Source organism: Pavona decussata, unplaced genomic scaffold (assembly GCF_977016875.1).
Source record: "Pavona decussata unplaced genomic scaffold, jaPavDecu1.1 SCAFFOLD_107, whole genome shotgun sequence".
NCBI classification, from domain to species: Eukaryota; Metazoa; Cnidaria; class Anthozoa; order Scleractinia; family Agariciidae; genus Pavona; species Pavona decussata.
In genome coordinates, this window is record NW_028145521.1 from 870,001 (window position 1) to 893,346 (window position 23,346).

General features: G+C 39.0%; 1 protein-coding gene and 1 pseudogene across 8 annotated transcripts in view; both read left to right on the plus strand.

Moving 5' to 3' along the window:
• LOC146471017 (uncharacterized) overlaps positions 1–5,325 on the plus strand; it is a 50,405-nt gene extending 45,080 nt beyond the window's left edge. For all 7 annotated transcript variants that reach the window (XM_085121300.1, XM_085121303.1, XM_085121304.1 and 4 more), the window contains 2 exons: positions 1–2,244; positions 3,241–5,325. The exon at positions 1–2,244 is cut by the window's left edge. In XM_085121300.1, coding sequence (XP_084977426.1) covers positions 1–2,235 — 2,235 coding nt within the window. In that variant the 3' untranslated portion in view covers positions 2,236–2,244; positions 3,241–5,325. The remainder of the gene's footprint in view (positions 2,245–3,240) is intronic.
• A 3,779-nt stretch (positions 5,326–9,104) lies between these two features.
• LOC146471020 (uncharacterized) lies at positions 9,105–15,613 on the plus strand (annotated as a pseudogene). Its single transcript, XR_014866906.1, has 3 exons — positions 9,105–9,331; positions 9,538–9,615; positions 12,815–15,613. The product of XR_014866906.1 is annotated as an uncharacterized LOC146471020 (transcript).
• Positions 15,614–23,346: the final 7,733 nt, after the last annotated feature.

Consider the following 23,346-nt stretch of genomic DNA (forward strand, 5'->3'; position numbering starts at 1 on the left):
CACAAACAGCAACTTAGTATTGCTAAAGAAGTAGGTGACAGGGATGGAGAGGGAAGGGCCTATGGCAATTTGGGCATCGCTTATCGCGGAATGGGTAGTTTTAAACAAGCCATAGAGTACCTCGAACAAGATCTTAGTATTTCTAAAGAAGTAGGGGACAGGGCAGGAGAGGGAGTAACCTATGGTAATCTGGGAAACGCTTATTACTGGCTGGGTAATTTGAAACAAGCCATAGAGTACCACAAACAACATCTTAATATTGCTAAAGAAGTAGGGGACAGGGCTAGAGAGGGAACAGGCTATTGTAACCTGGGCAGCGATTATCACGGTTTGGGTAATTTTAGACAAGCCATAGCGTACCACAAGCAATATCTTACTATTGTTAAAGAAATAGGGGACAAAGCCGGGGAGGGAACAGCCTATGGCAATCTAGGCGAGGCTTTTAACAGTCTGCGTAATTTCAAACAAGCCATAGAGTACCAGAAAAAACATCTTAGCATTGCAAAAGACGTTGGGAGCAAGGTTGGGGAGGGACAAGCCTATGCCAGGCTGGGCTCTGCTTATCAAGATCTGGGGGATTTTGAAAAAGCCGTAGAGTATTACAAACAATATCTTAGTATTACCAAAGAGATAGGCGACAGAGCGGGAGAGGGAACAGCCCAAAGATATCTGGGCAATGCCTATCACGGCCTGGGTAATTCTAAACATGCCATAGAGTACCACAAAACATCCATTAGTATTGCAAAAGAAGTAGGGGACATGGTTGGGGAGGCAGACGCATACTGTTCACTAGGTCTTGATTATGAATCAGAGGTTTCCTTATCTGAGGCGCTTGATTGTTATCAATCGAGTATAAGACTCTTGGAGGAAACAAGAACTCTTCTTCAGTCCGAAGATGCATGGAAAATAGGCTTCCGGGATGTCCATCAGGTTGCGTATACCGCTCTATGGAGAACTCTTTTGAAGAATGGGAAGCCTTATGAGGCTTTGTGTGCAGCTGAGCAGGGAAGAGCACAGGCTTTGATGGAAACGTTGAAGAGACAATATGTTATTGACTCAAAACAACCCGCGTCTGATGAATCTAACGAAACGATTTCGAAAATGTTAAATGATTTGACCACACAAACCGTTTTTTTAGCATTTGATGAAAGAATTCACAAAAAAACGATCCGTTTTTGGGTGCTGAGAAAAGGCAAAGAGGTTCTGTCTAAGCAAAAGAAGATCGAACATGGAGATGCCTCCGTGTTAATGGCAGCTACCTTGAAAGGGATTGGCGCAGGTGTTCGTGTCAAATGCGAGGATCGCTCAATGGGTGAGCATAGTGATGAGCCCCAATTGACCAGAGAAGCTGTTGGGGAAAACGACCAGTCATGTACTTCCTCCGTCAATTCATTGTGTCCGCTGTATGATGCTATTATTGGCCCCATTGCGGACTTGCTCCAAGGTGACCAGTTAGTCGTTGTCCCGGATGGTCCATTTTGCTTGGCTCCTTACTCTGCATTAAGTGAATCAATCAGAATTCGCACTTTTCCCTCGCTGACCACTTTAAGGCTTATCACAGGCGCACCTGACGACTTCCACGGTAAGAGTGGGGCGCTACTCGTTGGAGATCCTTGCTTAGAGGAAGTTACCTTCAGGTACGATGAGCCCATTTTGGAGCAGCTACCGTTCGCCAGAAAGGAAGTAGAAGAGATTGGAAAAGTTCTAAAGACCACACCTCTCATTGGGAAAGATGCAACTAAAGAAGAGGTGCTGAAAAGACTCACATCAGTTGCTTTGGTGCACATTGCCGCTCATGGGTGTGCACAATCTGGAGAAATTGTTTTGGCTCCAAGTCCTGGTCGTACATCCCAGATCCCTAAGAAAAAAGACTACATTTTAACAATGTCAGATGTGGAAGCAGTTTCCCTCAAAGCAAGGCTCGTTGTTCTGAGCTGTTGTCACAGTGGCCGTGGAGAGGTTAAGTCTGAAGGTTTGGTCGGGATAGCGCGCTCTTTCTTGTGTGCTGGTGCTCGGTCTGTTCTGGTGTCACTCTGGGCGATTGATGATGAGGCAACCATGGTGTTCATGGAAAGTTTCTATCAACACCTTGTAGATGGAAAAAGCGCCAGTGTGGCTCTTCACCGGGCAATGAAATCTCTTCGAGAGTCAGAGGAATTCAGTGCCGTGAAGAACTGGGCTCCATTTGTGCTGATTGGTGATGACGTCACACTTGAATTTGGAGAACAGAAATAGAAGTAGATGGTAAGTGTTGTTTGGGTAAAATTGTTTTTTTCTTTGTTATATAACGTAACTTTGAAAACTTCTCAATGCCTCTCCATGAAATGGTTTTAAAATCTGTCTTAAAATGAATTCCTACCTGAGTTTTTTTTAAGGGGTGAAATTTAATAGTAACTTCCAATAGAGGTTGTTATCGAAGAAAGACCATTGCCCCTATGTAATACGTACGCTACTTGGTAAAAGAAAGGCGGAAAACATTCATTGAAAGATTTAGTTCTCTTGCTTTCAAAGTACTCGGAACTGTTATGATCATTGTTTTCCACAGTATATATTTACTCCCTTCAGTCCCTACGCCCTAAGTTATCCTGCGTGGCAGGCGCTGGAGAAGAGAGTAGTGGAATCGAACGCGCGCGCGAAGTACCTGTGACAAGTTCGGAGCACGAAGGGAGGATGAGGGTAAACACATTCTTTTCCGTCTCCTATTCGATCCCCTTGAATCTTGTGCGCGTTCGACTCTCTTCTTCTCATTTTTTCTAGCGTCTACTACTAAGGCTAGAGTCCAAACTCCGTAGGTCAAAAATCAACCACATTGTTACACTGCTGCTATGTAATTATTTTGTACGGTCAATCTCATAAAAAACGCTTTCAATTTTTGAGTGTTGCGTTAATTTAATAAGTCCTCAATGGTGTCTTTTGAGTCCTTTCTGTAGAAGTTCCTTTTAGGTGTTCAGATTGATGGGAATGATCATAAAAAAACTGAACAAATCGCCCAAGGAAAAGGTTTTTAAAAGGAAAAGAAAGGTGGTCTCACAATATTGTTTTCACTCGGTCATCATCTCTCCACAAGCTAAGCGAATGAAAAGGTTGAAGGTTTATTTGGGAATCGTGGTATCTATGTTTGGAGGAAGTACAAGATTTAAATGTTAACTATGTTATGAACTTTACTCAAGAAAGTTATTGAAATTAAGTATTTACTGTACACATAGAAATCATAATATTCCTGGTTCTTTTGTTCGGCAGATGTTGCGTCGTCAAGACAAGAGAGGATGCTGGACGGAATATGACGCGTACATGATGAGTATTTTCGTCTGCTTCAATTATCACGGCTATTAGTTTACATCGTTAGATCCAGCAGATGCGAAAAAAACGGAATGTCGATGCACGCTTTTGTCAAGAAACGAAAAATTGAGCAATGTCAATCATTGGACCATGTATCATGTGCCGTTTCAGTTTCCTACTAAGGTGTGGAGAAAAAAGACGATAATGTGCTTGTTTTTGTGCGTGTCTCTTATCTTTAATTTTATGAATTAATTTGCTGTAACTTTGCTATTTTAGCACCAGGAAGAAAAAACTAGAAATGATCCGTCTTCTCTCAATAGTATTCTAACTGAAGTTCCAGAATTGTAGATATGTTTATACTCATTTTGAGGCCGTTGCCTACCTTAATATTCGAAAGAATAGTGAGAACTTTAGTTTTATTGAAATGTTAATATAGAAATGACAAGTTGTGTTAATTATGGCAAATAAGACGGCGTATTTACCCATTTTGAAAAACATATTATAAAGAAGCTCACAAGTGGCTTTTGAAGAGTTTTTAAAGCAAAGTAAGATGGAAAGCCTGTTTTCCTTCAGTCTTCCTTGGAATCTGCCATTCTTAACTTTTTACTGAAGATAACTTAGTCGCAAAGAGGTGCTTGTGATTAAGTTAAGTTTCATGGTTGTGAAAACTCAAAACAATCCATGAAAACTAAGAACTTGGAAAAAAAATTGAAATTCAGTTGAAACCTGTAATAGAAATCTGCGATGCCGATCTTCACTCCGGGTCTTTACTAAGCAGAAGTGACATCCCTTTTGAGGAGTTGTCTTAGACTAACAGGAAAACAAAGCGAACGGCTAAACTGGCAATGTAATTGGCCAAGCAAATGCGTTCAAATTTTGGTAGATTTCTCTGGGTGCTCGTGCAAGGAAAATTGATGAAGTCGCCAACTAACTAGAAAGGAATAACCCATTGTACAGATTTCGCTGTCGTTGAATAAGCTTTGAATAGATCGGTCACCTTGTTATGCTTACAATCAGACAGCTCGCTGTTTGCTTCTATCTGCTTAGTGGGGTGACTAATTAAGCTAATAGATAACTGAATAATCTAAGCGCAAGAATTTTGTAATCCTTAGTTTAGAACGGAACGGGATTCCTTTTTCAAAACTCCTGAAGACTGAGTCGGGTCTTAGGAGCACTTTTCAAATGCGCTTTCTGCATGGCCATCGTTGGTAGCTTTTTAGTGCAAATCATCCCAATGTGTTTCTTGATAATACAAAGTTGTCAACGTTTTATCTTACAAAATCATTAAACATAGTTTTCCTAATAAACAAGAATTGTACTCGTAAATTAGCTTTTCGGGCCCGAAATGTTTTCAGGAAGTTTTGAGAAAAGCACGCCAAGGCCCAGTTGTTTGAAGTCGATTAACTCAAATCTGGGTTTAGTGCTGAGGTAGGCTTTTGCTTCCTTTGTGCAAAAGCATTTTGTTTGTTTGTCTGTTTGTTTATTAAATCGCAAAGTTAAAGTTAACGTTTCAGTAGAAACAAGCAAGCAACTCAGCAGACAAGCAAACAAACAAGTGAGGGGATGTTTACATGAAACTATCTCGACTTTCACACGTGTACGAGTTCATGTCGATTCCCTTTTGTACCTTTGTACTTGTTTTCTTGAAACCAGCTAAAATCTCACATCGCGAATTGCGATTCTCCTGCGGAACGGAAACTAATTCCAGTGTCATGTAGTGTCATGGCTGTTCCTTTCAAACTTTGTTTTGTGTCTCAGAACTAGTTACAGGACTAGTAAAACTGGTTTGATGTAGACGCGGCGTGAAGCCAATTCATCTCTACTGAACCAGAATGAAGTCGTGCCGGCACCATGACAACACCCCCTCAATAGAGCAATCATGTAACTTAATATGTAAACATTTGTAATAAAGTATTTAAATTTATTGAACAATAATGGCGTTAGAAAATGAAATATCGCCCTTTGTTGATTATTGAGTTGAATAACTCTCGGGCACCGGGTTAAGTTCAGGCTTACAGTCAGTTTACGCACGCGTGACGAGTTTTTCCGAGAATGAAATGAGCTATTCCTTCATTTCTGTAATGTCCGGCATTTGAGTGGGATCTTGAGAAATCTTTCAAAACGTTTTAACTGAACAAAAAAATTGAAATACTTAATGCCGTAATGTAAAGAAAAATTCATAGCTATATACCCTCAGTAAAACAAGTGCTTTATACAGGAACTCTGAAATCTCGCCGGCGGTGTTCGAAACTGACATATTAATTTTAAATATCCGTTCAAATTTCAAAAATGCTGGTCACGCGTAACGTAGATTGACTGTGCATATAAGACTTATAGTTATATTTCGTGGAACGAGCAGAATAAACAAGGAAACGTGTCCTTGAAGCTCTCGTAAGTGGCGCGGTGCTCAGCGTCGAAGACCTCGTGTTGATGGAACCAAAAACCATGGCACATTAAATTGAATTTTTAAGGCCAAGTGACAGTTTGAAGGGTAACGGCAAAACACATGTGTCTTGTGAGTTGGAGTGACACATATGTTGTAGAATATTCAAATGGAAGACGCTACAGAAAATTTTGGACTAAATCATGTGCTAAATAGAATGGTGTTTCAACCTCTCCGAAGTCATTTTTCAAATTCAAACAATGTATAAAAGGTAACATTTGCATGTGCTATCTTAAAAAGATGGGAATGTTGATATACCAAAATGACACATCAATGAGAAGCATCGCATCATCACATGCCTATATTTTTAAATTGCCTATACATGTGTCAATTTTTATACACTGTAATTGAACTAATAATAATCGCAGAGAAATAGAGGCATCGTTTTCATCCTTAATTATTATTATTGTTTTAATTTTTTTCAAAGATCTCTGTCAGGTTTCATGTTGATTTAAATAGAAAACAACTGAATTAACTGATGAGGTTTTGTGGCCCCTCTGGAGGTTCCTATCAATATTTTGTTGACCTTATCCTACCCCGACTCCCCCCCCCCCCCCCCCCGACTCCCCCCCATTAATGAAGTAATGCACGATAAGAAAACTCATACCCTAAGTTGTTCTTTTATGTTTGCAATATGGAGACAGTACCACAAATTCTACGTGGCCGTCCAGTCTACATAAAGGTTTAAGCATTCAAGATGGCCAGCAAACGTAGGATCTTTTTTAATCGATGACCATAGGAACCGATAGATTCTTGTTGGCATGTGAGTAAGAATACGAAGGGTGATGACAAGCGAGCAACACTGGGAACTAGCTTGAGCATAGCGTGACGCACGCGTGTTGTCATCCTAAAGGCACTGGAAACGAGCACTGTCCAAAACAGTCGCCATCTTGATCCCTTCGTTGGGAAGTGAGTACTACAGTTTGTTAGCGATAGTAACAAGTAGCATTGAGTAACATCAATTCACAATTCACCAATAGGCTAGCATAATTTGTTGCTTGATGATTACGAAGACGGTTGTCCCTTTTGCAAGGATCAAAAGTTGATCACAGCACCAATGAATACCGCATTCCGCTTGCAACTCCACATTACAACTGTTTACATGTTGTGAGCATTAGATTCAAATCAGCAAGAACCCGTTGCAACAGTTCCATGTGAAATACGTTTTCAGGTAAGATGCACTAAACTAAATTTATAATTATTAAGTGAAAAGTTAAGCATTTTGAACTTGAACATGCCCCCTTCCCGTCATACCCCTTTCATTTGACCGAGCAGTGTGCGCGAGGAGTGAGGAATTTGAACCGCATTGTTCGCGCTTGGGTCTTTCTGAATAATGGTGGTCGGAAGTTTATTCAAGTTTTGTTCAAGTATTCAGTATGAGAAGCGCCTAAGTTAAAAGATTGTATTTCCTAGGGGGATTATCATCACCTCTTTTGTGATCACAGGGCGAGATTATTTGCAATTTCAAGACTCTTTGAAAGTTCATGTTAGCTTCTAAAGTTAAAATTAGTCTTTGGAACCTTCAAATCTTCTTTTAAACTTGTTTCTCCAATTCCCTTCTGTCATATCACAATACAGTATTAAACAAAGTTAACCTCCCCCATGCAATGATTTCGAAGCTTGAACACAAAACTGCAGTTTTTTGCGTCCTCCAAAATCCTACGAGTCGATAATGTATTACTAGAAAACGGGCATCACTTAATGTTGTGAATCTCAGAATTGTGGTAATTCGTTGCAAGCCAGTTCACGAGCACTTGATGTATTACATACAGTCTAGGTCCCAGTTCTACTTCTTGGAAAGTTGCTTAAGCTATTCTTCGATAACGTATCAATCCACGACTATATTCCTTATTCCCTGAAAACCTAAATGGCACTGAAGCAAAAAAAAAAAAACGTCTTACACCTGAAAAATACAATAGCAGAGCAACAGACAAGCAACAGAAGGAATGTAGCCTAGCCCTGAAACAATAGAGCTGCAAAATATGTAGGTCCAACAAAATTAAAGGGTTGAAAGAACTGAGTGCTATCTGGATTTGTTCCTATCCCTGATTAAATTTAAAAGAAACAAGTCACACTGGCATTCCCCTGCAATCGCGCGGGAAACGACCAAATAACACACAAAAAAAAAAAAGAGCGGGAGAAAATGCGGCTTGCACGAACTCCACGACCCGATATATATTTTTCCATTCTGACGGGAAGAAATGCGTCACAAATTTTATGAAGTAAACGTCGATATTTGTGGTTTTTGTTTAAAATAAACGTACATCCAGAATAAGATTACAATGCTCCCGAGACCCTTTCTATTATCAGGCGCCTGAATGTAATGAAGTTGTTGTCGTCGTATACGCTGTCATACGTTTAAAAGTCAGTTAGTTTCAGATTACAATTGATTACGTATTTAATCGCTTTTATTAGTTTTTTCCCTTTCGTTTTGGTTATTTTTCTTGGAAAATGTTGCACATACCTTATGTGATACTCAGAAATTCGAGGTAAAATGAATCGAGCTGGTCATATGTATGTATGATCAATGGAATGCAAATAATATATCATTCACTTCAAATTGATGTTGACTCGGTGAAACATAAGCAAAAGCTGACAATTGAATTGGTGAGTTGATTAAAAATAAATATGAATAAAAAACGGTGAGGAAAGAGAACTTTGATATTTTTAGTACCGTCATCGAAAGTTTTATGATATGTTACACAAAGTCAACACAAAATGAAAATTTTCTTTCACTCTCATCAAATCAATGAAATCAATGTTTCAAATATATTAGGCGATCTTTTCTTCTTTTTTCTAATTGAATCTTCTATCAAAAACTTGAATCCAGAATCCTTATTCAAGCACAAAATCTCAAGTTTAGTTTTGTCCATTCCAGGTTCTGTAACGCTAGCGCTATCTGAAACACGTGATTAATTTGTCAGTGATAAAAGGCTGGAAATTTCGATTGTATTTACATAGTGGCGACATATATGGATACAGAGATGTATAAACAATCGCTTTGTGGGCTTGATTATGAGTTGATAGTGCTTTGTGCCAGTGAATAATTTGTTCTGGCAGAGGATCAGGGATCCGTCGAAAAACGAAAGACTTGAAAACGAAGACTTTAGAGCCCAAAACTGGAAAATGAAACTTTCGATAATCGTAATTTATAAACGAAGTACCTAGAAATTCGAAAACGAAGCATCCCAAATACAAGAGCTTCAAAATGAAATCAGAGCTCGTTTGTTAAGCTTGTTGTAAGTTTTTTAGTAGTGTATATCTCTTTGCTATTGTTTCTTGCACGTTAAGCAATGGAAAAATTCATTAAACGAAATTTTAACTATTTTAATGCAGCTAAAAATCAAAACGGTCTTAGTTTAGGATCGGTTACTCATTTGACATTTTCATTATTGTTTGAGGATCGCGTGACAATCATCGAGCTGAAAATAACAACAGCTTCCGGTGTCAAAATATTTAAACACGCTTCCTCAGCACAATCTTCCAATTTGCCTCGGTCTTTAGTGGCCACAGTTTTGGTTCAAAGAAATCTTTGATGCAAGTGGTTTGCAATAAGCTGACAATCAACACTCGGTCTGAGAATTAAGCCACTCCTGATAGCAACTGAAGGTAAATATTGTACTGAAGTGACCACATTTCTTACATATGGCATAAACACAGATACAAATATCACTCAACTATCGATCTGTCTTTACCCGACCGTTATAGTTTGTACTATGCATCAGTCGTAATCATTTGCTTATCAGTCTGCACGTTATAAGATAATTATATTGAAATCAGATGATTTGATAATTGTTTGTCTCGAAATGTCTTAGCTCCAGAATGATCATTTCTGTAAAGCTTGATTGACCTGAAGAGAAATCCCCAAGAAGGATCAATTTGGAACAGCAGTGGTAAGTAATTACCTATGTTACACATAATACTCAGAGCTCAAACGGTTTTTTTACTCATAAAAAGATACATCGGTACAAACGTTTTACTTATTCTTTGTGTCATTTATTGCGCTCTGTTTTTTAACTATTTACACTAAACAGAAACTCGCAGTATTCCTCAAAAACATACCATGTCAAGCCTAATTCAATTTAACCTCGTAGTCTTCTTTCAGTGATACTCAATCACTAACCACCTTGACTTTGACAAACCCTAACCGTAGCCTTAACCTTAACACTAACTGCCACCCAGTGATTCCTTTCGGTGTCAAATCTGTTCTCAATGACATAGCCTGGGAGAAGAGACGCCTTCTTCAGCGTTTGTTTAATAAATTTGAATCGGTTCATGTTAAATTGTGAAGAAATAGCGTTTTCTTTGATAAAAAGTCACCTCAAACTCTCGCGACGCTGAAAAACTAATCCCGTTTGCTTTCTGAGCGGCCCATATATCCCGTTAAAAGTGATCAAAAAGGCCGGCTAGCATAACAGCGGGTCATAAAGAGAGCAGACGCTTTTTCCAGTTTTGTTTCATAAATTCTGATCAATTCAGATTAAACTGTGAAGAACTAATGTTTTCCTTAGTAAAAGGTCACCTCAAACTCTCACATTGCTGAAAAACTAATCACGTTTGTTTTCGAAGGAGCAAATACACCGTTAAAAGTATGCAAAAATGCCTGCTACCATTTTCAGAATGTAAACAGCAGCTCTCAGTTAACTTCGGGGAAATAAAATTCCCCTTCCTAAAAATTTAGGGAATAAAAATTTTCCGCTAAACAATTGAAACAGATTAATCTGTGTTAGCTTACACAAATGTCTTTTAAAAGGCCGTAAAATGATGCGGCAATGAAGGAACCAGCAATTTAACTTTTTGTTGGTTCATATTCCCGTTGGGTGCCGTGTTGAATGAAGCGTAACCTAAACTCTTGCTCTAACATTTCTTCCTTTGGTATGGTATTGGAAATTTCTAACCGGCGCCCTCCCTAGCAACTCAGTTCTTGGTATCTGAGACAGCCTAGTTTGAAAAAACAGTTAAACCTGACGGCTTGACAAGACATGTATTTAGTATTAAACTTAATTGTAAAGGATGTTTTTTGTTTAGAATCGATATAAAGGATGCTTTCTTGCCAGTGATGGGGTTTTTCTGGGTACACTTTAAAGTGCACTTAATTAATTCAGTTTGAAGTATTTTAGAACTCTACCAAACTACATTCTCAGTTTAAGCAACTATATACCCGCCTGGACTCGACTGAGTTACTTCCGACCTGTAATAGTTTTGTTTCAAAACGACCATTTTAATCAATTGGTATTAAAAAATAGTTATCGCCGCGCAAATTAGCTTCTGTAATTACAATTGTTCTTTTTGTTTCCAACTTCAAACCTTTCGTTATCCTTAACTGAAGTCCCCCAAAATATCTTGATCAATTCGGCTTCACTGTATTTTGTGATACTGAGCACGCGTGAGCTGTGATTATGTGCTTTTATTTCGTCCGCCGGTAAAACACGTTTGTGGGATATTTTTTTTTATCGCGTATAAACTTTGAAGCAGATATTGTTTGCCTTTGCAGGATGTTCCTATTTATACGGGTTCACACAATCAAGTTGTGTAACAGGTTTTAGTTTCGAAATATAAGGAGATTGAATGACAATACCGAAATATTGGTTTTAACGTGTGATGCAGCGGGTTACCCAACTCGTCATTTCTTGTGAAGCGTTATCCGCCTCAGAAATTTGGATTAGCGAAGTGTTACCGCAAAATTTAGTAGCACTAAAATCAAATTCGTTTTGTGTTCGGAGGGGAAAAAATGTCGTTTCCAGCCAGAATACTTTCAAAAAGCCAACATAAACTCAGAAAATTCGGAGAATTAGTTTCCGTTCCTTAAGGGGATTTTCCGCGATATGAATGTTCAAATTTTCACCATATTAATCCGAACAAATCAAACTATGTTGGCTTACAATACACAAAACCACCTGCGAATTCAAGTTTTCTCTTTTGATTTCTTTGGATGGTGAGAAGAATATTTATATCCAATTGCAAGTTCAAGTAAACGTAAGCATGCCTAAGCTATGGTGTTTCAGATTGTCCTTGTGGCTGAAATCGTTACGGCACGTTTTATTGCCGGATGTGAAAAGTTTATGCGGCCGTTTATTCTACGTGATAGGAAGAAAAATATAGGATAACGACGTGCGTACAATATATATAGGGCAACACAAAACCCTTGATATTACTACAATTTACCCTTTTCAATCACAAGGATAACGATATACAATTAAACGAGGCATTCTTAAAGCAATCGGACTCCATCCGCGCAGAACTATTTGCTTACGCACACTTACCTTTCACGCACACTAAGTTATTTATTGTTAAGTTATTTTAATCACCTCACACGGTATATATTAAGTCCTTTTTGAATTTGAAATTTGTCACTTGAAAATGATGTTATGTCGACATCGAAACATGGTGTTTTTCCTTCGCTATTTTTTATCATTGATTTTGTATCTAAATCTAATCTAATTCAAATAATTAAAAACAAGAGACAATGTGTATTGTGAACGGAACACTTCGTGGTGATATCGCGTTACTAGAGCTGTGTTGTTTTTTGAAAGTGATTATGGATGAAAATTATAATACAGGGAGAGATAGAAAAATTTGCTTTCAGAATATTGCATTTTTTTCATACTGCTAAGCTAAAATTGCTTCATTGATTTCTTACTTAAGGAAAGTAAGTTTTTGAAAACACTAATTAAATAAACGCTCAATGATTAGAATATAACGGTAAACTTACAAACTGACAAGCAAGCTATTCTAGACCCGAGTTAGTAGTAGTTAGCTTTGAAAATGTCAGTATCGCTTTCTAAAAATACGATCTTGGCAGCTTCAATGTACAGTTTAAGTAATCTCTTGTATCACAACTCAGATCTAAGAGCAAAATGACATCAGCTACTTTTCTGGAGATGGAATTTTCCTTTAAATAACGAAAAATAAAGGACTGACATTTGCACATGTATACATTGTGAACGAAACCTTTTGTGGTGATATTCCATAACTGGTATGTCAGTTATTTGTAAAAGTCATCATGGATAAAAAAAAATCATACAGGGAGAGAAGAGACCATAACACATTTTCCTTCAAAATATGATTCTATCCAACTTTCTTTGCTTCTAGGTACGTCTTTTGGGTAACTCCTACAGTCATCACCAGAAGAAAATGGTGGATAGAAAGTTAGCATTTCTAGTATTTCACGTGCAAGGGCTTATAATTGCCAAAAAACAGGGAAACATACTGGAGGAGGGAAAGGTCTATAACAATCTGGGCGTTGCTTATTTCCATCTGGGAGATTTTCAACAGGCCATAGAGTGTTTCACGCAATCATTAAATATTGTACAAGAGTTTGGGTACAAGGAATGTGAGAAAAAAGCCTCTTGCAATCTGGCAAATGCTTATTACTTAGTGGGTGATTTCCAAAAAGCGATAAAATATTACTTGCAATCACTACGTCTTGCTAAAGAGGTGAGGGACAGAGATTTGCAGGGATATATCTATGGAAAACTCGGCGTTACCTGTTACAATGTCGGTGATTTTAAGCAAGCCATAGAATGCCACAAAAAACATCTCAGTATTGTTAAAGCGCTTGGATCCAGGGCTGAAGAGGGAATGGCTTATTGCAATCTGGGCGTTGTGCATAGCGAACTGGGTAACTTTAAACAAGCCGTAGAATGCCACAAACAGCAACTTAGTATTGCTAAAGAAGTAGGTGACAAGGTTGTAGAGAGAAAGGCCTATGGCAATTTGGGCAACGCTTATAGCAGAATGGGAAATTTCAAACAAGCGATAGAGTACTTCAAACAAGATCTTAGTATTGCAAAAGAATTAAGGGACAGGGTAGGAGTGGGACGAACATATGGTAATCTGGGCATTGCTTACCTTTCTATGGGTAATCTCAAACAAGCCATAGAGTACCACAAGCAACAACTTAGTATTTCTAAAGCAGTAGGGGACCGTTCTGGTCAGGGAATAGCCTATCGTAACCTGGGCAGTGATTATTTTGGTTTGGGTAATTTTAGACAAGCCATAGCGTACCACAAGCAACATCTTACTATTGTTAAAGAAATAGGGGACAAAGCTGGAGAAGGAACAGCCTATGGCAACCTGGGCAATGCTTATTACGGTTTGTGCCATTTAAAAGAAGCCATAGAGTACCAGGAAAAAAATCTTAGAATTGCCAAAGAAGTTGGGAGCAAGATTGGGGAGCCAAACGCCTATGTCATGCTGGCCTGTGCTTATCAAGACCTGGGGGATTTTAAAAAAGCCGTAGAGTATTCCAAACAATGTCTTAGTATTACCAAAGAGATAGGCGACAGGGCAAGAGAGGGCAAAGCCCACGCATGTATGGGGAAACTCTATCGTGATCTGGGTGACTTCAAACATGCCATTGAGCACCACAAAAAATCCCTTAGTATTGCCAATGAAGTAGGGGACATGGTTTTCGAGGGAGATGCATACTGTTTACTAGGTCTTGATTATGAATCAGAGGCTTCTTTATCTGAGGCGCTTAATTGTTATCAATCGAGTATAAGACTTTTGGAGAAAACAAGAAATCTTCTTCAGTCCGAAGATGCATGGAAAATAAGCTTCCGTGATGTCCATCAGACTGCGTATACCGCTCTATGGAGAACTCTTTTGAAGGATGGGAAACCTTATGAGGCTTTGTGTGCAGCTGAGCAGGGACGAGCACAGGCTTTGATGGATATGTTGAAGAGACAATATGCTGTTGACTCAAAACCATCCGCGTCTGATGAAACTAAGGTAACGATTTCGAAAATGTTAAACGATTTAACTACACAAACAGTTTTCTTAGCACTTAGTGAAAGTTCTCATAAAGACACGATCTATTTTTGGGTGCTGAGAAACGGCAGAGAGGTTCTTTTTAAGCAAAAGAAGATCGAACATGGAGAGGCCTCCTTCTTAATGGAAGCTACCCTGAGAGAGATCGGCGCAGGTGTTCGTGTCCAATGCGAGAATCGCTCAATGGATGAGCTTAGTGATGAGCCCCAATCGACCAGAGAAGCTGTTGGGGAAAACGACCAGTCATGTACTTCCTCCGTCAATTCTTTGCGTCCACTGTATGATGCTATTATTGGCCCCATTGCAGATTTGCTCCAAGGTGACCAGTTAATCGTTGTCCCGGATGGTTCATTTTGCTTGGCTCCTTATTCTGCTTTGAGCGAATCAATCAGGATTCGCGTCGTTCCCTCGCTGAGCTCCTTGCAGCTAATCACAGGCGCACCTGATGACTTCCACAGTAAGAATGGCGCCCTACTCGTGGGAGATCCATGTTTAGATGAAGTTCCCATAAATTTATCACAGTTGCCTTACGCCGATAAAGAAGTCGAGATAATTGGAAAACTTCTGAAGACGACACCTCTCACAGGCAAAGATGCAACTAAAGATGAAGTGGTGAAGAAACTCAAGTCAGTTGCTTTGGTGCACATTGCCGCACATGGATGTGCGCAGACTGGAGAAATTGTTTTAGCCTTAGATCCTGGTCGCAAATCCCAGCCTCTCAGAAGACAAGACTTCATTTTAACAATGTCAGATGTGCAAGCAGTTTGCCTGAGAGCAAGGCTCGTTGTCCTTAGCTGTTGTCACAGTGACCAGGGAGAAGTTAACTCTGAGGGTGTTGTCGGGATAGCGCGTTCTTTCCTGTGTGCTGGTGCTCGGTCTGTTCTGGTGTCACTCTGGGCGATTGATGACGAGGCAACCATGGTGTTCATGGAAAGTTTTTACCAACATCTAGCACATGGTAAAAGGGCCAGTGTGGCTCTTCACCAGGCCATGAAATCTCTTCGAGAGTCAGAGGAATTCAGTGCCGTGAATTACTGGGCTCCATTTGTGTTGATGGGCGATGACGTCACACTTCAGTTTGGAGAGCAGAAATAAAAGACGATGGTAAGTGTTGTTTGAGTTTAGTTCAACTTAGGATTAAAGGATAAATAGGCTAATTAATTAGGATCGGTGGTAATTTTAGTTATTTACCATTTTGTCTAGTCGAGGATAAAGGACGGTTTGAAAGGGGTTAGAATCTGATAGAATCTTACCTTTTGTGCTAATAGGGAGTGTTTAAAGGGAAGGAATGCCATCGCAATTATGTACGCAAATTAGGCAGTTTCGACAAGAAAATCTGAACAAAATGAAATTAAATCAAATAAAAGACTTGAAAGGGCAAACGTGAATTATTTTCCAGGCTTTCTCTCAGGTCCACAGTTGATCCTAAAAATGACTGATACCTTATCAAGTACATATTTTTCTCTCATCAGTAACTGTTTCAATGTTTGTTTTTCACAATATATGTTCGCTTGTTTAAATCAAAATTATGCTGTTCAAATTATGTTACATACCTCAGTAACTATTATCAGCCTATGCGCAATGGGCACGCCTCCCGAGAGAAAACAGGGTTATTTGACGGTCTATTTTGGTGGATATCTGTTCGGAACGCCTTAATGGCCTTTGAAATTCGAATTACTTGTGAAAGAATATCCAAAGTTTTCTTGGACAAGATGTCAGCATAAAATTCAGTAACCGGCTACAAAACTAATTCCTTTCTGATTTTCCGTTATTCCCCTTTTGGAAGGGGAAATATCTCGACAAAAATGTAAAGTTAGTTAAGGCTGACAATTTCGTAAAACCATTAGCAGCTCGTAAATTCGGAAAAACGCCCCGTGTTCTAAAACTTTCTGCAACTTAAATTTTCAGCTGAAACATCCGAACCGATCAAAATGTATAAAGTTACACAATCATGCTTCAGAATGGTCATAAAATGACCTGGGAAAACAAAAGACATCATATGTAAATTTTCAGGTTGGCAATGGTCATTAGGCGAAGGAATAAATTATTTTTGAGGGAAAAGGAGGTTAAACTCACAATAAAGTTTTCCTTTCTCATCATCTTTCCCTAAGAGTTAGTTGGTTACCATGACGCAAGGAAGTCTCGGTTTTATATCTGGTAATGAAACCTAACAATCGCATCTTACGTCGAGAAACTTGTCAATTAACATCCTCCAAGTCTTTTTAAATAACCTAGCTTATTCTTTTCTTCGGCAGAGGGTGCCCACGCTTAGTACAGACAAGAGAGGATGTTTCAGCGAGAATTTCAGTGGCGCATCAATGATGCCAGTTGAGCCTTACTTCAAATATTACGACCTTAGTGTAAAATCTCAAATTCAGCAGATGAGAAAAGCTGTTCTTTAACTACTGTCTATTAATATTAAGTATTATTTTTAGCGTTCTCAAAGCAGGGGAAGGTGTGAAGTTGGTTTTCCCTTATCTCAGTCTTGGAATGTGTGTTAGTCTTTTTTCATGGGATAACATAGCTGAAAACACGTTCATGACATTTTAACTTGGACGAATTTCATGAATGTGGATATTCTGAAAATTGAGATGTTCGTATGAGCTCAAGACTTTCTCAGGAACTTGCCTTCAATTATTGTTTATAGTTCTCCACTAAATTTCTTTCAAGTCTGATTGGTTTAAATTGATCACGTGACCTGATAGTATTTGTCCGCGGGGAGATTTAGAATCTTGTTCACGGCAAACGTGAGATTCACGTTTATGTTTTCTTGAAAAAAATGAGTACATAGATGAGAATGGTACAAAACAATTCTGGCCCTTTGGGCTAACGCAAAATTACTCAATTTTACTGAGAAACTGAAAACAGCGAGCGGCAAATGATCAGAATAAACATGGTGATGACATGGTCATTTTTGCCGTTTGCCTCTTGCCGCAAAGTAGTTCTAAATCTCTCTGCTATTATCAGCGCAAAACCGCGAGGCCATCCGGCGAAAGAGTCTGGATGAATATAGTACTTGTCCGTGAAAAAAAAAAACCTTCCATTTATTGTTTTACTTCTTAGAATAACAAGCGGGCGGTTTCTTTCGTTGTTTTTTTATCCAGTGAGTTGTTCATTCGTCATATACATTGGTGAGCGTATATTCGAAATGCCATTCTAAATGTCTGTCCGAATTCTGAAGAATATTTAGCGGTGAACACAAATAAAAACAATAGTGTTACTGTCTCGGCCGGACTGTCGGCCTAATATCTGTCCTTTCGCCTTCAGGCTAATATTTGTTTTAAGAATATCAAATTTCCGCTGGCTAACTATCAACCGATAGTCCCTCGACAGGAGCACTCTATCGTGTAATTGGTGCGGTGTAACTAAATAAGCTGCTCGATAGCTGAATCGGTTAAGCTAAGTGTTAGAATTATACGAAAATTATCTGACATTTAACTAGGAATCTATCTATTATAATTTTTGATAGTTCAATTTCTAGTACTTTCTGGCCCAATGTGTTTGTTAGTTGCAAGGTTTTCAACACTGTAGTTTCCAAAATTATTAAAGATAGATTTTCTGGTAACGACAAGTGTGGTAGTAAAGTGGTTTTTTGGATGAAATGTTTCGGGACAATTGAGAAACGGATGCCAGGACCCGGTTACTCGAAGCCGATTACTCCAATTCGAGTTTCCGGTCTGATTTGAAGTGTTCTATTTTATTATTTTACTTTTTTAATGTGCAAAAGCGTTTTAGTTGTCTGTTTGTTTGCAGGTTCAAAGTTTCAGTTTCAATAGAAGCAAGCAAACAACTCAGCAGGCAAGCAAACAAACAAGCGAGTAACGGGGTGTTTATATGATACCGGGACGACTTTCACACCTGTACGAGTTCGTGCCGGTTCCCTGTTGTGCCTCTGTATTTGTTTATATGATTTTTTTTTGGTAAAACTAGTGAGCAGCACGTCTACGAACTCTTACAGTTGTAAAGCGATTTATTTTTCTCCTTCGCGTTTCGTGTGACTAACGCACACTTCGTCAGGGAGTTTTACAATACAACATAAGTTACCTGTATATATACCTACATAAAAGACTAAAATAAATTTTACATTACGTAAAACTGCACCTACGCTAGTGGATTTACATGTAGGAAACAGGCAAAAAGGTGTGCAAGGTGTGACATATTTTGTGCGTGACATAATTTTGGGGCCCATAGTTTTAGCTAAAACTGTGGGCCCCAAAAAACAACGAAACTGGCCTAAATTTTCAATTCGGTACAAAACTAATTCCGGTGTCATGTAAAGTGTTTGACGCTCTTCGTTTCGAACTTTGCTTTGCGTCTCTACACAGGGTGTAGACGCGGCATGAAGCCAGTTCTCGGCCAACATCTCGAGTTGTACCGTTACCATGACAACACCCCCTTAACAAAGCAACTAATGTTGCGTATACAATAAGTGTAGCTTTGACAAACATTTGTAATAAAACAATTTTAAAACCCGAAAAAAAAACGCTTTCCTTATAAGAGTAAAATTAAAGTATTAGGGTTTCTCATGAATATCTTTTAGAGTCGAGAAGATAAAGATATTTTCTCGGGACGAAAATAAGGTAATTTTGCAACCGTGAAGAAGTTCAAGAACTCTCGAATCTCTTTACTGTGGCCATGATATTATCTTATAAACTTATTTGATAAAACAAAATGCTCGTTTTCAGTGCCACTAACTCCATTATGTTAAGAAAACAAAAACGATTTCGAAGTTATCGAGAGGAGCGTGCACTGCTTGCAGCTCAACTTGAGTGACAGGAAAATGAAAATCCACATGACTAAAATAAAAGTCTTACTCGAGACCGCCAGGCAAATCGGCATAATTGTTTTCAGGACAAGATTGCTGGTGCAAACTGAAATCCCTGTGGAAAGTGAAACTTCAATCTGTTGTGTATTTTATACTGAAGGCTTGTTTTTTAAAAACGGTTTGAACATTTGCCCAGCATTCGCTCAACTGTTGGTCAAATCGGTTGGACAGACCTACCCAGTAGACCGCGGGCTCTGACAAGTTTTTCGTTTTTCGCTTTATCTGGATATGTCCGTGTTGCCATTTTTATATAAGGAAAGGAAAAAAAATAGATTACGCTTTCATTGAATCCCTATATGCCCTGTAATGTTGACGTTTCGAGTGTTATTTCTAGGTCGCAATCACTCTGACAAAGGGATATAAGCGCTCCAAACGTTAGCACTCGAATCTCTTTACGTTGGTCCAGGCCAAATTACCTTATCAACTCTGTTGATAAACCAAACATTCGTTTCCACTGCCCATCGATTCAGCACCACAGTTTCCATAGAAACTAACGGCCCCTTATCCACTTGTACTGTAGTGTGTTTGATTTGCATGTTTTTCATTAATAATTAACTCTCAGTTAATTATTCAATAGTACCGGCTTTTTTTAGTCCTGTCCTTGCCTATTTTAGCCTAATTGTCTCTAAGGAAACCGATGCCGGCTTTCAAGTCAACATTTCCCTGTGTATCTTGATGTCCGTCGCTTTCTGTTCACCCAAAGAAAGTTTATTAAGAAATTGAGAAGTAATCCTATTCAAAGGTAAGCATTCCCATGCCAGTGAAATGTGTTATTTTAAAAACACTTTCCCCCTCCAATTCATTAATAGCAAGATTTCGATAGGATATCAAATCACTGTTTTATTTTTTTTTTTACTCTTCTCTTTTCCTGGCTAATCGATGATATATAATATAAGTGTCTTCTGGGCATCGTCCCAACTGAATTAAGAAGATCAATTTACTGAATTGAAGTAATTTTGCTGCGCCAGTTATAGCTGTGGTAAATAATAAATAAAGTTCCGATATTGAAATAAGATGAGTTTTGTTGCTAACTGTGTATGGCAAACGTTACAGACTACCGCCTAGCAAAAAGCACAAGAACACAATGTATGACTTAAGACTAAAGGAATTTCAGATTCCCAGATATAATACTTAGCTTCTCTTGCACTTAGCAAGCGTCAAAAGCACTCTTCAGCCGGGGCCTCCACTATGGTCTAAGTTACCGTCACAGAACGTCAGGTTTACGTAACTGCTCACTGTCTGTGGAAATATTTAAGAAGGCGGTCAGAAATTTAGATCACGAGAAATTAATTAGCAATGGTTGTCAGGACTGGAGTAGTGCTTGCGTCACTAACTGAAGATTACAGCTTTCTCATGTATTTTATGTATAGTTCCTAACTTTTATTAACTCATTTTAACGCCTAAATACTGTATAGTCTGTATATAGTTACAGTCAAACCCCGTTATTACGAACACCGTTGGGACCAGACAAAGTGTCCGTATTACAGAGTGCCCTTATTAAACGCGTTAATTTTAATTAAAATGTAAGGAGCGGGACCAAGAAATCTATCCGTAATAACGAGTGTCCGTAAAGCGGGGTTTCACTGTATCAATTTAGACTGTATTTAATGAACGCGTTGATACTTTTTTAACTCTCGACTCTTGGGCAGGTTTGGGTTAGGTTTGTAAATTTCGGACGATCAGTTGATGTATTGATGAAAGTTAATTTTTTTCTTTTAACCTGAGGTAAGACCAGCACTCTTTTTGTCCAAATTCTTCTTTTAGCTGTCTCATTCTCTTGATTGCACCAGTACCAAGGAATTAAAATGGCAGACGCCACAGATTGTCATGGCAACTGGATATTCGCGGGTCCCGATGGTATCAAACCGTTCTCCCGTTACAAGTTGCGTGACCCAAGCTACCTTGGTCACACAAGCTACTCACGTGAGCGCACTAGTGACGTCAAGCACATGTGGCGCGCTCCATGGTGGAGTGCTAATTTTCCCGCCAAAAGGGGCTGGGTTGGCGCCATTGGCTGGAACACGTGGTCATACAATGATTGGAGGCTGCTGAAAAGCGAGCATCAGATCAGAGCTGGGCCATTCCGTACGGCTACTGTGCATCGGATCGTCAACGAAGGAGTGTATTAAACATTTATCTTGAAACATAACTTAAGCAGTAAATTTGACAGACTTGACATTTCGGAGAAAAACAGGAACAACAAAACAAGATTAAACTAAATCCTATTTAATAACTTAGTTTATGTAAAATTATTTTAATAGACCATTTCCGAGTTGCTTTGAACCTCATTATGAAAGCGAGGCTAAGTCCAAAAAAAAAAGGGGGGGGGGGGTTATGAAAATTCGTTTTCATTAAAATGCAAACAAAACTAATTTTCTTATGACAAGTTTTGCACTTAGCCTCACTTTCATAGTGAAGTTTACAGCAACTCGGAAATGGCCTATTGTACTGTTAACTTCAAAGTTTATCAGCCACAAATGAAACATACTTATTGAATATAGGACGAGAAATTAAAGAATTACAGGGGGAGGGCGAGGGAAGATTAAAATATTTAAAATTTTGTCTCCTGTGTTCCGTGGGAGATAGTTTTGCCCCATTTTTTTTAGATATCTGTGTCGAACTAATACAGTTTGATCTGTTTCTTGTGCTTTAGCTTAAAATTTATAACTGGCAGAAAAATTTAGGAACGGGAATTTTGTTCTTGTTTTTGTTTTTTCCGGGGATTTATCTACTGTCCGTGTTATCGTGGTGTCCTGAGAGGTGTGCGCAAGGCGAAAGTTGACTGCATTCCTCTTCCAGCCATTTTTTTTTTTTCATTTCTAGTAGCCAAAATAATGCATTACTGCTTCCGCGGTATCACGTGACCCGTATAGTGGCGAGGTGATGCTATGGTTGTGTCATCGTATGGGGGTTTACCCCGATTTCGTTTTGAGTGAAATTTTAATTGAGTTATATACATATTTGAATATTGTGCTCAAACATAAATTAACGACTGACCCAACGGCTCGTCTTGACAGATTTTCTGTTCGGAAAGCCATTACTCATCTTAGAATTAAATGGATATAATTTAAATATGAAGAGACTGTAAACGCAAGCATTCCATTTTTGTAAGAACTCTGCCAATGTGGAACATTCTTCCTGCGGCAGCTGTACAAGCAGACACGAAATGCCACCCTAAACAACGTTCCAAACTCAGAAAACTAACCCCTTTTGCTTTCGGAGGTGGCAAGCAAATATGTCATTTGTTAAAAATGCGAAACTGAAGGTCAGCTGTGAGAAACACAGAAAAACACGCATGCGTACCAGGAAATGAACAGAAAGCCTAAATTACGGGGCAAAGAAAATATTGGCTTCCGGTTCGGGAGTGTAACGGATATAGTTTTGAGCTTAGGTGCATGAAAAAAAGAAAATTGTTGAAGAAAAATTATTCAGTTATTGCCCAACCCTCCCTCCGCCCCCTTGACCTTGCCGGTGGTTGTTGGGGTGTGCAATCCGATTCCTCTTCCGATGAGCCGGTTCTTCAGATCAAAATATACCAATTTCCATATAATGCGTGCATGCTTACTTTTACACTAAGCTGCTAAAATCAGAATCACGAAACAGACAGCAAGGGATATTTGTGCTTAGTGGATCACCCATATTTTCACAAAGGATCACTCTAATGATCTAATACGAAAGGAACAGACCTGAATACCAGCCCCTGGATTTCGGATTTACAGTGGTGTTTCATGGATTTCATGCCGTCACGCAGTAGCGTGACCAATTCATGAGATGCCCGTTTGTTTACTTCTTCTTCTTCTTTTTTCGTCGTGTCGATCACCCACCCCAGACATCTGCCTTTATATGGCTTGGTTAAACGGTGTCGAAACAATGCGTTAACAAATATGCGAGGCGTGCAATGCGAATCGGCATGAGGCCGCTTATTAACCCTCTATGGCTTTCTTGTTTAGTTTAATTTTTTGCGAGCCAAAGTTGTCAGCGGTTGTTTCAAACTGCGGTATGTACCTCATGTATTTCTTAATGTAGC